At 39.0% G+C, this 16,490-nt stretch overlaps 1 protein-coding gene across 6 annotated transcripts in view; it reads left to right on the top strand.

The window, feature by feature from the left end:
* The window catches only part of slit2 (slit homolog 2 (Drosophila)), a 213,211-nt gene extending 201,575 nt beyond the window's left edge, over positions 1 to 11,636 (top strand). For 4 of the 6 annotated variants that reach the window (XM_088342792.1, XM_088342790.1, XM_088342791.1 and 1 more), the window contains 5 exons: positions 151 to 281; positions 358 to 512; positions 1,105 to 1,462; positions 2,404 to 2,621; positions 8,956 to 11,629. In XM_088342792.1, coding sequence (XP_088198918.1) covers positions 151 to 281; positions 358 to 512; positions 1,105 to 1,462; positions 2,404 to 2,621; positions 8,956 to 9,212 — 1,119 coding nt within the window. In that variant the 3' untranslated portion in view covers positions 9,213 to 11,629. Of the gene's footprint in view, positions 1 to 150; positions 282 to 357; positions 513 to 1,104; positions 1,463 to 2,403; positions 2,622 to 4,166; positions 4,211 to 8,955 lie in introns of all 6 variants that reach the window. The other 2 variants (XM_088342793.1, XM_088342794.1) reach the window with 2 other exon arrangements.
* The last annotated feature ends 4,854 nt before the right edge of the window (positions 11,637 to 16,490 follow it).

Genomic DNA, 16,490 nt, shown 5'->3' with positions numbered 1-16,490 from the left:
TGTGTCGATATATTTGTTCTTGACCATGTACGTTGTCTGCCTCTGTGCCAGGACTGAGAATGCTCTCCCTATGGAATCCTTCTTGGCTCTTCGGATTACTAGTTGACTAGCATTCAAAAATTCATAATTCAAATCCGCTTGTGTTTTCAGATTGCTACAGATGAGGACAGCGGCGTGTTATTATATAAAGGCGACAACGATCACATTGCAATGGAGCTTTATCGGGGACGCCTTCGGGTCAGCTACGATACCGGCTCTTACCCGCCCTCCGCAATATACAGGTACATGCTGAATTGACAAAAGGATTCCAGTAACGCAATTCTTGCATACGTGATGATGTCAGCATTTGTATTTCAGCGTGGAGACAGTGAACGACGGAAGTTTTCACGCGGTGGAGTTGCTCGCGGCAGACCAAACTTTGTCTTTGTCTATTGATGGCGGTGCACCCAAGTCCATCAACTCCATCGGAAAACTGTCTACGCTCAACATTGACTCACCGCTTTACCTGGGAGGTGAGGACACAACTTGAGCAAAACTTAAAAAAACAAAATTGCTTATGCATTTACACTCCAAAGTTTGAATAATGTAAGCTTTTATGCACGCAAAATAATTGTTGTTGATGACGTATGGTGGGAAAAATACCATAATGAGGGGCCGACAAAACATTTTCAATGTGTTAAGATTTTTTAGGGAATTAAATATACAGAATTACCAGTTGAAATGACTCAGTAAAAAATTTACATTTCTTCGAAACGACTCTTTAATTTCCTTTAAACAACACTCAGATTGTTTTAAACAGAAATTAGGTCATAAATCGTGTAATATTGTACAAAACATGCCTTAGAAACGGTTCAATTTTATAAGATGAAAAAAGTTTGCCGGTCTTTATGAAAGGAGAGGTTTTTTTCAGTTTAAAAAAAGGGCGAAAAAACTATCCAAAAGGTCTGGTGTTATAAAAATGGGTGAAAATGGAAAAAAAGAAATGGAAAAAAAGAAAAGAACAGAGTTACATTGAACTGAGCTACCCTTGAAATTGTTAAATATTATATATTTTTTAAAAGTTGTACATTTGTCTTGATGGATTGGTCAATCTTCTTTTTCCAGGCATGCCCGAACTCACCTCGTCGTCCGGCAGCCTGTCAGCCATTCAGCACAGCTCTGGCGGGCGCAACGGGAGCAGCTTCCACGGCTGCCTACGCAACCTCTATATCAACGGAAAGCTGCAGGACCTGGGGGCCGGTTCGGACCCAGGGGTGGGTGTGGACCCAGGGACCTCGCAGAGCACCGATGGTCGCCGGCTGGTTCGAGGGGTGGAGCCTGGGTGCCAACCCTGCCAGAAGGGCGCTTGCGTCCAGGGCGACTGCCACCCCACCGGACATCGGGGCTTCACCTGCACTTGCCACCCGGGATGGACGGGCACGATTTGCGACCAGCAAGTCAACAACCCCTGTGATGGCAACAAGTAAGTATCTTGGAAACTAATACATAAAATGAAAAATTTTCTCAGATTCTTTTGTAGCCGATTTTGCCACATTCTTCTAAAAAATGAGAAACGTCACATTTGAAATAAGAAAAATTATCTAAACGAGAGAAATTAGTTGTATGATTCATCCATCCATTATCTGCACCGCTTATCCTCAGTAGGGTCGCGGGGGCGCTGGAGCCCATCCCAGCTATCTCCGGGCAGTGGGCAGGGGACACCCTGAACTGGTTGCCAGCCAGTCGCAGGGCACTCAGAGACAGACAACTTATTCGCTCATTCACACCTAGGGACAATTTGGACGGGCCAATAAACCTCAAATGCATGTTTTTGAAATGTGGGAGAAAACCGGAGTGCCCAGAGGAAACCCACGCAAACAAGGGGAGAACATGCAAACTCCATACAGTAGGTTCGATCTCATGACCTCAGAACTGTGCCGCATACGAGCTAACCACTGCCCCGCCGTGCTGCCCTTAGTTGTATCATTCGTTCCTTATTTGAAAAATGTGTTTTTATTATAAATATATAATCTTGAAAAATCATTATAGAAATTGGAACAATTGTACTTGAAAGATTAGTACGTGATTTATTTGGGACTTTTTGTTGATGATAAATGCTTTCGGACTACTTTTTATTGTACAATTGTAACCATGCACTATTTTTTCCTTGCACTATGATTACACTGGAGGCCAGTCTCTAAGCACTACTTTGCGAATATCTTATTTTCTCTTTAAACTCTTTACTATGTTTGTTTACCTTGGAGCTCCATGTCTAATCAAGTTACATAAAATGTTACACTGCATCAATGACAATAAAGACAATTGAATTCAAAATATACATTTTTTTTTAAATTCACCATTTACCCATTCTTTTAACACAAGACATTTTGAAACTTAGCTAACATATTGTGGGGTTTTCTGCAGGTGTATTCACGGCACGTGCCTAGCCATCAACTCATACTCGTATTCCTGCCGCTGCCAGCCGGGATTTAGCGGCGTTCTATGCGATGAGCAGGACCAGGAAGCAAGCAGCACCGCCTGCAGCCCTTCTCGCTGCAAAAAAGGCAGATGCAGAGTGTCCGGACTGGGAAAAGCATACTGCGAGTGTAATGGCGGCTACACCGGAGAGGCCTGCGATAAAGGTAACCGGCAATATACTTATTACTTATTAAGGCTTGACCAACATGAGTTTTTCAGGGCAGATACCAATTATTAGCATGAAAAGAAGGGCAATAACCGATATTTGGAGCGGACATTCATTTGCTGTAAAAGCTTAAAAATTGGCGTAAGAAATCTTTGATAATGCAAAAAGAAACAAAGATTTTTTTAATGAATTCAAATAAACTTATAATAATAATAAGTTTCTGAAACTTTTCTGAAGCAACAAGACGGCATACAAACGCGGTGACTAGCTAAGTAGGTATTCCACTATGTAAAAAAAAAAACAATTTTCGTCCTATTATTTTTTTATAAAAATGAACATTCAAGTCAATGTATTTTCGCCCAGTATTCATATCAAACTTTTTTTTGTTTGTTTTTTGTTTTGGGGGGGGGGGGTGGTTGGGGCGGTTTTCTGAATGAAAGTTTTTGTACCACTAGAGGGCACTAAATACTGCACAGTGTCCCTTTAAAACAAAAAGTGCATCAACATTTCAACTGGTGATTTAAAAAGTGTGGGCACTCCTGTTGTAGAGCCACATTGACAAATACATGTTATGCTACCAGATTATGACTCAGCCTTCCACATTGGCCTTATTTTAATCTCTCTCTCAACCACAAGCACGCACGCTTAAATGACAAACAAATTTTTATGTTCCGTGGAGACAATCAAATGCAGATACACGTGTTAGATTTTATAGACTTTAATGGGGAGAAAGAAGCAAGGAAGGACACTTCATTGAGGAGGGGAATGGAAAATCTGTGGGAAAAAAACTCAGTCCAAAAATTATTCTAAAAAGCAGCAAACTGTTGTAAGCTTTCTTGAGCACAGTTCACGTAGGCTTGACATTCAACTATCTGACAATGAGTATCTGTCAATGTTGCCCTTAAATACTACAGTCCTCGGTCCGCCCAATGAGGCCATCAGTTCCATGGTGCTCTCTGGCTACCATTGGCGGGCTGGAAACACAGTCAAATGTTAAGATGTAATAAAAAATAAATGTAATAAGAGTTAATACATCTGTCCACCTAAATGTGGTTCCCAAAACAAGTCAACTACACTTTGTGCCATCTCTTAATCACATACACACTTTTTTTACCACCGCACGGACTTTTTAATATTTGGTCTTGATTTACATGCATGTTGGGACTCAGGTGTTAGAATAGCTGCTGCTGTTAACTCCACTCTTACGTTATTCTTCCTGCAGTTGCTCTACCTCTGGTCAATTATCCAATCAGAGGGCGTGGGGTGAGTAGCATCTGAGATAGAAGGGAAGGAGAGAGGTTCAGCTGTGTCTGAGCTTTAATAGCCCAGTTTTAAACGTGCCCTTTGAATAAATAAAAATGCAGATACTGAAATTCCCAAATGGCAATACAGATAATCGGCCTGGTTTACTTTTATTGTCTATCCATGAAATAACTTTCTTAAGAAAATCCATTTCAACTGCTCGTTCAACTTGTATGTGTTGGTCTAACAATTTTTCTCGTTTCTGCATTAACCCTTCTTATCCCTTGCTTTTCGGAATCAGCTTTACCCGAACTTCCAATTAATCCCACCCGAGGGGTGACTCAGGTGAGACCACATTGTATGATTTTTTTCTCTCCTTGCATCTGTTTTATTCACCATGTTTTTTTTCTGACGTGAAATAATTTAGGTCATTTGAAGACTGTTTTATATTTAAAAAAAAAACGAATATATTTCTCAATCACAAGCCCAAAATTGTAGATATAAAATGTTCATACAAAAAGTATAGATCACTACAACAAGAATATGTCTTGCTCAAATATCTGTGATATTTTTACTAGTCTAATGGATTACTTTAGTTATTTTATTTTGAATTGAAAATGTAAATGCTATTCATCAATATTTATTTATGATCCGGAAGAGGACTGGAAGAATGTGTTATGGTGAGAAAATAACATAAAATAACTTTTTGGTAGAAACACAGGTTTTTGTGTTTGGAGGAGAAAGAATACATTGTATCAGAAGAACACACCCACTGTTAAGCATGAGGGTGACAACATCATGCTTAGGGGTTATTCTCAGAGACCAGAACAATGGGGCTATGTATCGAGAGATTTTGAGTGAAAATCTCTTTTTATCAACAAGGGCATTTAAGACGGGATGTGGCTGGGTCTTTCAGCATAACAAAGATCCTGAACCTACAGCCAGGGCAACAAAGGAGTGGCTTCATAAGAAGCATTTTAAGGTCCTGGAGTGGCCTATTCAGTCTCCAGTTCTTAACCCCATAGAAAATCTATGGAAGGAGTTGAAAGTCAAGTCAAGTCATTTTTATTTGTATAGCCCTAAATCACGAAGAGTCTCAAAGGGCTTCACAGATTATTACACTATATTACACAGACTATTTTTCAGCTGACAAGAAGAGTATTATATGTATTATATGCTATGGAGTAGAAGTGAGTTTTAAGCTTAGATTTAAACGTTTCCACTGAGGTTGCAGATCTGATCTCAGGGGGAGGGCATTCCACAGCACCGGTGCCCGGATGGAGAACGCTCTCAAACCAGCAGAACACTTCTTTGCTCTTGGGATCACCAGAAGACCGGCACTCTCAGATCGTAGGCTTCGGACCGGGACATAGGGGCAAATCAGATCTGAAAAATAAGAGGGAGCAAGTCCATGTATGATTTTGTATAGTACTAAGAGAACCCTGCGATTGGCTGGCAACCAGTTCAGGGTGTCCCCTGCCCACTGCCCGATGATTGCTGGGATGGGCTTCAGCACCCCCGCGACCCTACTGAGGATAAGCGGTGCAGCTGATGAGATGAGATGAGACTAAGAGAACCTTGAAATCACATCTAAGGCTAACTGGGAGCCAATGCAGGTTAGCCAAAATCGGTGTTATGTGATCGTACTTTTTTGTCCTAGTTAAAAGCCTCGCTGCGGCATTTTGTACCAGCTGAAGAGACTTGATTCTAGACTTCGGGAGACCACAGAGTAGTGCATTACAGTAATCGAGACGGGAGGTAACAAACGCATGAATTATAATTTCAGCATCCGACTGAGACAGTATTGAACGGATTTTAGCACTGTTACGAAGATGGAAGAAAGCGGTTCTAGTAATTTTCTTTACATGCATTTCAAAGGATAGATCAGGGTCAAATATGACACCTAAATTTTTAACTGAGTCACTCTGTGTGATGTGACATTTGTCAATGTTCACAGCAGTTTTTGAGAATAAGTCACGGCATTTAGATGGACCAATGACTAACATTTCGGAATTTTCAGAGTTAAGACGCAAGAAATTGAGTGACATCCACTCTTTTATCTCAATGAGGCAAGCCTCCAAATTTCCACAGTTTAGTGTGGGAGATTCCACCAACGGAAGATATAGTTGAGTGTCGTTTGCGTAGCAGTGGAAGCTGATATTGTACTTGCGAATAATATCACCTAATGGAAGCATGTAAATGCTGAAAAGAAGGGGGCCAAGCACTGAACCCTGCGGAACACCACAGGTAACATTAAAGGGCTCAGATGTCATTTCCCCATATTTAACACAGTGCCTCCTATCTAAGAGGTACGATCTAAACCACGAGAGAACGGTTCCTGTGAGACCAATCCATTTTTCCAACCGTTCTAGTAGGAAATTGTGGTGCACTGTGTCAAAAGCAGCACTAAGATCCAGCAGCAGCAAAAGTGATGAAGCGCCAGAATCCATTGCCAGTAGGAGATCATTTGTTACCTTGATCAGAGCTGTCTCAGTAGAGTGGTTAGCCCTGAATCCTGATTGCATAGATTCAAAAAGGTTATTCTCGGATATGAAATCATTCAGTTGCTGTGCCACTACTTTTTCAAGTGCTTTAGAAAGGAAAGGTAGGTTTGACACAGGTCTATAATTACTTAAGATTTTTGGATCAAGGTTGGGTCGTTCCAGTGTGGGTTTAATAACGGCGGACTTAAAAGCTGCTGGAACTACACCTGAGGAGAGTGATATGTTTATAATATTTAGAACTGAAGGTCCAAGGACGCCAAAAAGACTTTTAATAAGTGAACCTCGGAGCGGGTCGAACTGGCAAGTTGTCGGTTTGGCCGCATTCACCACCTGTTTGAGATCATCAAGTGACAGTTCACTAAAACTGGACAATTTCCCTGGACAGCCACCCTGTCGTGCATCTGTAGATTTCAGCCCTTTAATATGTGTGGTATTAATAATTTCATTAGCAATTTCTTCCTGTATGCATTGAATCTTCTTAGTAAAGAAGACCATTAAGTCATGAGCAGAGTGCGTCGAACTATCTGCGATAGTCTGTTGCCTTGTAAGCGATGCTACAGTGTCAAAAAGGACTTTGGGATTGTTCTTTTGAGACGCAATCACCTTCGAAAGGTAGGCCGATTTTGCGGAGGCAAGGGCCGCTTTATACTTTAACAAACTGTCACACCAGGTTTGATGGAAAACCTCGAGCTTGGTAGCTCACCATTTTCTTTCCAATTTCCTGCATTCTTGTTTAAGGGTTCTAGTTTCATCAGTAAACCAAGGCGTGCGTCTTTTAGGACGTGATTTTTGCTTTATGGGCGCTATTGAATCCAGGACACTAGTCAGGGTAGTATTGAACTCATTCATGAGTGAGTCAATCGAGCCATTGTATGAAGGAAAGGACACAACTGCTCCAGGAAGGAGTTCAAAGAGCTCAGAAACTGTGCCAGTGCTTATATTGCGTCCGCTAAATCCTTCAGCTTTTTTAACACTACATTTAGCTAGCACCTCAAATGTAACTAAATAATGATCCGAGATAGCGGTAGTACACGGTAACACCATAATGTTTGAGGTTAAAACTCCTCGAGTCAGAACCAAGTCTAGCGTGTTTCCATCTTTATGGGTTGGCAAATCAACCTGTTGATTAAAACGAAATGCATCAATTAGAGACTTAAACGCAATAGTAAGTGAACTGAGTGGGGAGATCATATGAATGTTAAAGTCCCCCATAATTATAATTTTGTCTGCATAGGTTACTAGTTCAGACTAAAGTTCAGCAAATTCGTCCAAGAAAGTTGTGTATGGCCCAGGTGCGCGATAGATAGTTATTACATAAATTGACAATAGAGAGGACCGCATCACAAGAGCCTCAAACGCCTTGTAATTATTAGAGGTACGAGGATTAAATTTGAGCGTTTTTTCAGAAATGAGCGCGACACCGCCACCCTTTTTCAACATGCGTGCTACATGGCTACTCGCGTAGTCAGGGGGTGAAGCATAATTTAGCGCTAAATACTCATAACCAAGTTTCACAAAGACCAATACAGTTAAGTTTATAATCACAAATAACTTTATCAACAAATAAAGCTTTAGGAGCAAGCGATCTAATATTTAAAATACCAAATTTTAGCTTTGCTGAATCATTTGACTTAACTGAAGTCTTTGTAGTCTTTGTAGAGATCGTCAAAAGATGTTGCCGTTGGGGCCGTTCGTGAGCGTTGATTTTAAAGCGTCGGTTGTCCGGCGAGGAATAAATGGTGGAATTAGTCACATCCTCGCGTCCTTCTTGCTCCTTTGACTTCGCACGCTTCACACATCTACCCGCACGGCAACCACGCTTCTGTTTTCTGTCGTTACTGCGCCGTTGTCGTCGTTTATTCGGAGGAATAGTTGTCCACAAGGATGCCGGATCTCTTTGAAGTTCGCTCGGTATATCATAGGCGGTGTAAAAAGTGCCCGAAAAGTCGAAATTTAGACGCCCACCCAACCGAATAAGTTCATCCCTACTCTAAGTATTTTTGGCCACGCATGTGTCCAAAAAAGAAAGCAAAAAAGACAAGAGAACGGCAATAAATAGAAGATTAGCTGGAGAGCAACTAGCCGCAATAGCATCCATGCGCGCCGCCATGTTGAATGTCTGTGTTGCCCAACAAGTTTCTGAAATATCACTGCACTAAAGGATAACTGTATAAAGGAATGGGCCGAAATACCAGGTACAGGGTGTAAAAAACTTGTGAAGAGTTACAGAAAACAGTTTTTCCTCCGTTATTGCCAACAAAGGGCACATAGCAAAGTATTGAGATAAACTTTTGGAATTTACCAAATACTTATTTTTAATCATGTTTTGCAAATATTTTTTTTTTTTGAATGAAACAATGTTTTTTTCAGGGTTTTTTTATCCACCATTTACTCACAAGGCTGAGGTTTGCCTATGTTGATAATAACAGACCGCTCTAATATTTTCTAGTGGGACAACTTGCATAATTAGTGGTTGACCAAATACCACTCTATCTGTCTGTCTGTCTCTTCATTCATTTATTTGCATTTAATGAAGAAAAAAATGTATCTCTCAGCATAAGGTTAATTGACTGTTTTCTTCTTCAGAGGTGGCCTGCAGAGGCGAACGGGTCCGAGACGTCTACCAGAAGCAGCAAGGCTACGCGGCGTGCCAAACCCAGGAGAAGATCTCACGCTTAGTTTGCAGAGGCAGCTGCACAGAAGGCGCCCAAAGACAAGTTAGCTGCTGCACCCCCCTTCGCAGCAAACGCAGGAAATACACCTTTCAGTGCACCGACGGATCTTCTTTCGTACACGAAATGGAGAAAATTGTCAAGTGCGGCTGTACAAAGTGTCCAGCATAGAGAAAAAAAAGACAAAAAAAGACGTTTTGTGTACCCGCCCCCTTCGCCTTAATCGCTTCCCATCCTCACCTTCCATCCGTTTTTAAAAAACCCTGGCAAAGAACAAAAAAAGAAACGTCGGCATTTCTCTCCTTTGGACTGATTTTCTCCTCGGTCGGGATGTGGAATTGTAAAGTACAAAAAACAGACTTATTTTTTATGACGAGAAAGACTAAAAAAACGTTTTTCCCTTTTCCTTTGATTCCCCGGAGGATTTTCACACGTTTGTGGCGTCCACCTGAAGACAAAGAAAGAGACTGTGTGTGTACGCAATCTTTAAAACTTTTTCATACAGCTACTGAAAAATACTCTTAGAGACGAGGGTTTTTTTCCCTTCCGGGTTCTATACACTTTAGCAGGGGTCACCAACTTTTTTAAAGCTACATTTTGGGTTTCTGATTAGCGCAAAGAGTTACGGGTTTGATAAGCATTTCTGAAATAACTTGTGTCATTAATATGTTATTGTCAGCTTGTTATTTTTAGATGTATGGTTAACCCCGTCTTTTATAAGGGCACTAAATGATCTACATCAGGGGTCTCCAACCCTTTTTAAGGTGAGAGCTACTTTTTGTTACTAATGAGCTCAAAAGCTCCCAGTTTGATAAGAATTTCGAAAGAAAAAAAAGCTAAATGACTTGCTAGCTAGCAAAAAAAGTAAAAACACAACTATATAGCCGAAAAGGAAAGTTAGATATCTAGTTAGAAAGGAGGCCAAAATTTTGCTTGATAACTAGCAAAAAAGATAAAATGTTAGCTAGATAGCATAGAAAAATCTAAAAAAAACTAGCTAGATAGCTTTCTAAATAGCTACAAATGTAGGACAATAACTAGTTACAAAGCGTGTAGCAAAATAGGTGGCTAAAAATGTTTTGTTTTTTGCTTAATATAACTCAAAAATTTGAATTTAATTGTATTTCCTGTAAAATAAATCAATACAAAGATAAATGATTAATATTGTTTAATATATTAACATATTTTACTCTTAATTAATTGCCTAAAAATTATTAATACTTGAGTAATTTTTTTGTCCATAAAGCCCGGGAACTGGAATTTATTTGTTTGTAATTCCAAGATAACAATTTATCATGTTACTACCATCTTAATTATTACATAGGGTTAAATAGACTCAGTCAACCAATACAAAATTAAAAAAAAAATACTAGAAAAAACACAATGATCTAGCACTGGTTATTTTCAGAACAGGTCCGCGTGCACCTCAACTGTCCTTAGGGGGCCTGCGAGCACCACGTTACAGACACCTGATCTATATATACAATAGACCCCCAGGATAACACTTTAGTCCGTTCTGAGGTGTGGTAATGCTGTATAGTGGGGGATAAAGACCTAGGTAAATATGCTCCTGATACCCCAGTACTTCAGAAACAAAAATCACAAAATAGTATATAGTAAGTACTACTTAATAAATCAAAATAAAATTTAATTGTATAGCAGACACTGAAATGCAACTGAAAGGACTGTATAAAAATATTCAATGTACAATAAGAAACATTTATCCCTACCTAACATTTCGGAACGTCAAATACACAAACTCACATACAATGTTGTAAAACAAATACACAAAGGCAAGGCACAGACTAACCACAGGAGCATATTTTCACTCATACAGATGCTGACTGCATTAGCTGGTAGCTTTTGTGGCTAAATTCACTTTAGCCATTAGCATCACTTCAGAAGTTAATGGTAAATAATTTACAGCTATTCACACTGATGCTAGCATTGTGTGTGTTGTATACATTTATATGATTAAATCACATTGCAAATAATTGTACACATAAAAAAAAAACATATATATATATATACACACACACCGTAAATTCCGGACTATAGAGCGCACCTGATTATAAGCCGCACCCACCACATTTTAAGAGGATAACCGTTTTTGTACTTACACAAGCCGCACCTGTACATAAGCCGCATGCGCCCACATTAAAACATAAAACATAATCACAAAATTAACCCAAACCCGACTTTGAATCTCGCGATTTTAACTGAATATAAAGTACACAGTCCAGAAACCACAGTAGCTCTGTTTCCTTCTTAATCGGACTGCTCGATTGCTTTTAGCTTGAAAGCTGCGTCATGTGCCTTTCTTATTGCAATTTACATGGTGAGGATATGTCCAGCTAATTTAAACTGTGCACAAGCTAAGAAGTTGCAGTCTTCCTCGGCGCATATATTCCACCGGTCTAAATCTTATCTTTTGTACTCGAGCGCCGCTGGCGGCTGTTAGAAAAATTACATAAATTGGCCACATCACTGAATAAGCCGCAGGGTTGAACGTTTGGGAAAAAAGTAGCGGCTTATAGTCCGGAATTTACGGTATGTATATATATATATATATATATATATATATATATATATATATATATATATATATATATATATATATATATATATATATATATATATATATATATATATATATATATATATATATATATACTTCTGGTCTGACATGACTTGAGCTGGTACAGTGGAGTTAGCGAATGGATGCCTCCAGGGCACTAGACAGCGAATAAAACAAAAACTTTAAAACCTCCACTTGCGAAGATTGTCATGCCCTTAAAAGATTTCCTTGCTTTAATCGTCTAATATTCTAAAATAATCAGCCCTTATTTCTTGAAAACCCCAAGCTTTGTTTCTATGGTAATCCTTTTTTTGCTTCTCCCTTTAGCATCACCGCAAGCCTAGGAACCCATAACTAATAGATACAGTACCAAAAATACAGTCATGTATTGCTGACTTGCAAAGTCTTAGTGAATCACATGAGATTCTGAAGAGAGACAGAGGCAATATGGGGGGTAGTTTATCCAAAAACATATCACAGTTTTCAGTATGTCAGAAGTCAACCAATCGCAGACAATCCTGGAGATGTAACTTGCACGAACACTGAGTTTTAGCAATCACAAAATAGTTTGTTGTTGATGTTGTATCATGGGGAAAAAGCTGAAAAAAACCCATTGAAAAGTGAAAACCCTGAAAGGTGGGTGCCATATCCCGAAGGTCTAGTGTATATAAGTTATCGGCCAATTTGAAAGATACTGTAATTTTGGAAAAATTTAGCTTGTATTTAAAGACATAACAATGATTTCACATGTTAGTTCAAGGGTCTCCAACCTTTTTCAAGCTGGGAGCTTCTTTCAAGGCAAATGGCACCAACTTTGATTTTGATATCTAAAATAGCAAAGTATCAGCTTATTACTAGTTGTTACTATGTTATTACCAGGTTAATTATTGATTGAATTCAAAGTCAACAAATTTGATAAACAATTGACAAAACAAACAGGAAAAAGGGCTGAAGGGGGAAAAGCCAGTGCTTATCTTGGTCGCTTGACAGTCTAAACACTTTTCACATTTTTCAAATCATCTCATTTTATGTTATATAAATCATATCTCATCACGCAAGAGAACTAATCATGAACATGTAATAAAAAAAATAATCTGAAAATAAATGTAGAATCCATCCTTTCATTTTCTGCGCCAGTTATTCTCACTGGGTTGCGGGGAATGCAAAAATATATACATATTTTTATTATACCATTTAATTCAGCATAATCACACAGAAAATTAGATAAAACATTTTCAATAAATGGATATATGTGTTTTCCAGGCAAGCTTTTTTTATTATTTTCAACTCTTCTGGTAGAATATATTCTATCAATTGCACTGAATGCCCAATATAAGAATCCATTTTGGCAGCAGCAGTTTTTACTTCTTAGACACAGAAAATAGCAAGGAAATAGGGTTAAATAGACTCAATCAACCACGCAAAGAATAATTTTCCTAGAAAATCACAACGACCTAATAGTGAGCTATTTTCTGAACAGGTCCATGGGCACCTCAGCTGTCATTAGGGGGCACCACGTGCTAGCTAGAAAATCACAATTACCCATCATTGAGCTTTTTTCAAAACCAGTTCGCAGCCTACTCATCTGTTCTTAGGGGCCCATGGGCTCCACGTTGGTGACCCCTGCACTATGCCGTACTCCCCAGTCATGAGTATTTATTATATCATAAATACCTGTACTTATTACGTAGATCCCCCCACCTACCCATGTAACAATTCTTTTAATATATATTAATTTATATTTGTCCTTATTTTTGTATTAAAAAAAGACATAATCTGTCTAGATAGCTGAACTAACATAACGGTGTCTTATTTTGGTGGAAAATAAGTGTTGTTGTTTTTTTAACCCGTTGGTGTACTCGGCGATTACGGTGGGAGAACGATGTCTATTTTTGTGGCGTCTTTTTATGTTAAGTATACCAAGGGCGGATGTGGTGAGGAGCTTTGAGGACGCCTAGAACTGTTTTAACCTTTTTAACAAATGCGTAAAGGATACTGTGACTTTTTTCTAAAGGAAAAACTACTTTGTTCGCCCCTCTGATATTTAACATGTCGCTGCTAAGTTTTTTTTGTACCGTAGACTTAAGATCCTGATCTGTATGTTCTTTAGAGTATCCCGCTCCGGAAATACAGGGGGCGCTATGTGTAACTGATAATTATGACCCCCCCCCTCCCGTCTACCTTATGACTTCCCCCTACAGCTACACATTGTGTGCATTGTGCTTTATAGGCCCTTCCCAAGACAAATGTCAGTTCCCTGACTGATGTTTGTTAATTAAAAACAATATTTACCTCACGTTCTTTACTGACTTTTTCTTTCAATTGAAAATGAATTCACTCAAATAACATAACATGGAAAGGGTCAATTAAGTTGGGGTTGCTGAAGCTAGGGTCCAGGTGAGGGTGGGCCAAATGAGGTTTTCTACAAAAACAGCACTGATAAAAAGATTTCGCTGGTCTTAAGGGGACAGTGTGTTATATTTATCGGCTGTCATGTGTAGTGCAACCAAAAATGAGGAAGACTAAAAACTATGGAGACTGAAAGAGAGCAAAAACATCATTTTTCTTAAAGATTTTGCCTGCTTTTCTCAAAAAAAGACTAAATGAAGAGGAAGAGATTTTTTTCGAAAAGGAAGAAAAAATAGGGAAGAACAAATAAGAAAAAGAGGAGGGGAAAAAGTGGGAATAAAAAGAAAAGGAGGGGGAAAGAAAGCAAAAAAATGTCAAATGGAGGAAAAAAAAGGAAAAAGACAAGAGAGAATTTATAGAGAAAAAAGACAAAAACAAAAATATGCAATTTTTCTCTTATTTCTTTTTGTCTTTTTTTCTTTTTTCTCTTTTTTTTCTTTCTATTATTTTCTTTTTTTTTCTTTAATTCATGTCTCTTTTCTCATTAGAAACATGGTGTGTTTTGGTCACTTTGAGCTTCTTCCGTTGTGCCTAAAGCACTTGTTTTCAGTGGCACGACAAAATACAGCGACATCTGTTGGGAACGTAATACACTCCCTTTAACCTTTATATTAAGGCAGGGGTCTTAAACTACCATCTTGAGGGCTATAATTGACACACATGTGAGGGAACAAGGGGTGCTCAAAAAGAGGGTGGTATTATTAACAAAACCAGCTGGGATTTGTACAAATACATGAAATCCTTTAAAATGTTCAAATTTTAATTTAGGTTTAGAGCTAGGTTTACGGTTCGAAACAGTGTTAGGGCTAGGGTTATAGCCAGAGTTAGGTGAAGAGCTAGGGACAAGACCTAGGCTTTCGGCTGCATGTAAAGGTTTTAAACCAATTTTAGGTTTTCGAAATAAGGTTGGGACCAGAGATGGGATTAGAAACTACGTTTAGACTCCTGTTTTTTTTTTATCAGCGCTGAAATCCGTCTTTCAATGGTACTGGAAAAATCTCATGTTGACTTGCCGCTAGGATTAAAACCCTTGGCCCAAACTAGCCTGCGGGCCGCATGTTTGACACCTGTGAAACAATAATCCCTCATTTTTCGCCTTAACCCCTGCCCCGCGACCTGCGAAAATACACAAGGTAGTTTCAACAAAAGTAAATTATTATCGCGGATAATGAATTGCAGCTCCATGAGTGCGGTTCACATTTTGGTGGACTAAAAGATTCAAAAGGCCCAACAAAATGCGCTCTGCCGGCCACTGCTCGCAGTAATACGCGATGGGGGACAAATGATGCACTGTATTACCTAGCGCGAAGAGGCAAGTGATTTCAGTTCTGTATTATATAATGGCAATATATTTGATAATTTTTTACCTTGTTTAAAATGAATAATTGTCATTACCTTTAACTGTTGAGCTATGTGTTTTTTTTTTAATGAAGACTTATTTCATTCATCAAGGAAATAAGTCTTAACATTACATGAACATTTAGTGGTCAATATGAAAGCAACAAGACAATATCAGAAATAAAAAAAAAAATCCAGCACGCCACTGTTCTCCACAGGTCTCCAACAGGTAGACAAACTGGAAAACAAGACACCTGTTTTTCATCACCCGCACATGACTTTACCTGGAACAGATAATTTAGGCATCGTGCCTACATATCAATTTTTAGCCTTGATGTTCTTGATCTCCTGCCTGAGTCTGCCTGTTGTTCTTCTATTCTTGGCATCCTGAACTTTGGGCGAACTTACATTTTTCTTTGGAAGTTTAGAGAACCGTTTGTGTTAGTTATACATGCAGACTCTTCGCAAGGATTTGTGGCAAACGCTAAGCTAAACCTATGCTATTGCTGACCTGACACTAACGCTGACCTGACGCCATGCTAACGCTAGGATAATTTCAAGTTACTGCTGAGAGTTGAGATTTTCTTGGAAGACAATTGTCTGGCTAAGTATGGAGAATGTTTGTGTGGTGTTAGTTTTGTATGTTTAATGCTGAAGTACGCCGCCAACGCTAAGCTAACGCCAAGCTAACACTAAGTTGCTTATAATAACACTTTCTGCAATCCAAACTCATGTGTTTTGGGAAGAAATTTGTCCCTGCAAGAATGGAGAATGTTTGTGTGATATTAGTTTGAGTTGAATTTGTATCTTTAATGTACAAAAAGTCAGATCACGAGGCCTCTCTTGCCAGTTGATACCATGGAACCCAGTGCTATCTGTTTTAAGTTTGGGGCAAACCCCAACCCGAAAAAAAAACGGTCTGGAAAGGGATGGGAGCTGCCAGGCTGTACTTGCCCAAGACACACGACATGATGGACAACCTACAGACCTAAACTCAGGCCAGAAATGATCATCCTTTTTATTGTTTTTTATGTTATATTGTACTTTAAACTATTTTATGTTTTATTTTCATTTTTATTGTTTGGTAATGCAATATCCATTGCAGCCTGGTCATCCTGGAAGGG

The sequence above is a fragment of the Urocampus carinirostris genome, chromosome 8, assembly GCF_059441175.1.
Source record: "Urocampus carinirostris isolate Australia breed hairy pipefish chromosome 8, RoL_Ucar_1.0, whole genome shotgun sequence".
Taxonomy (NCBI): Eukaryota; Metazoa; Chordata; class Actinopteri; order Syngnathiformes; family Syngnathidae; genus Urocampus; species Urocampus carinirostris.
This window is presented reverse-complemented; position numbering and strand designations above follow the sequence as displayed.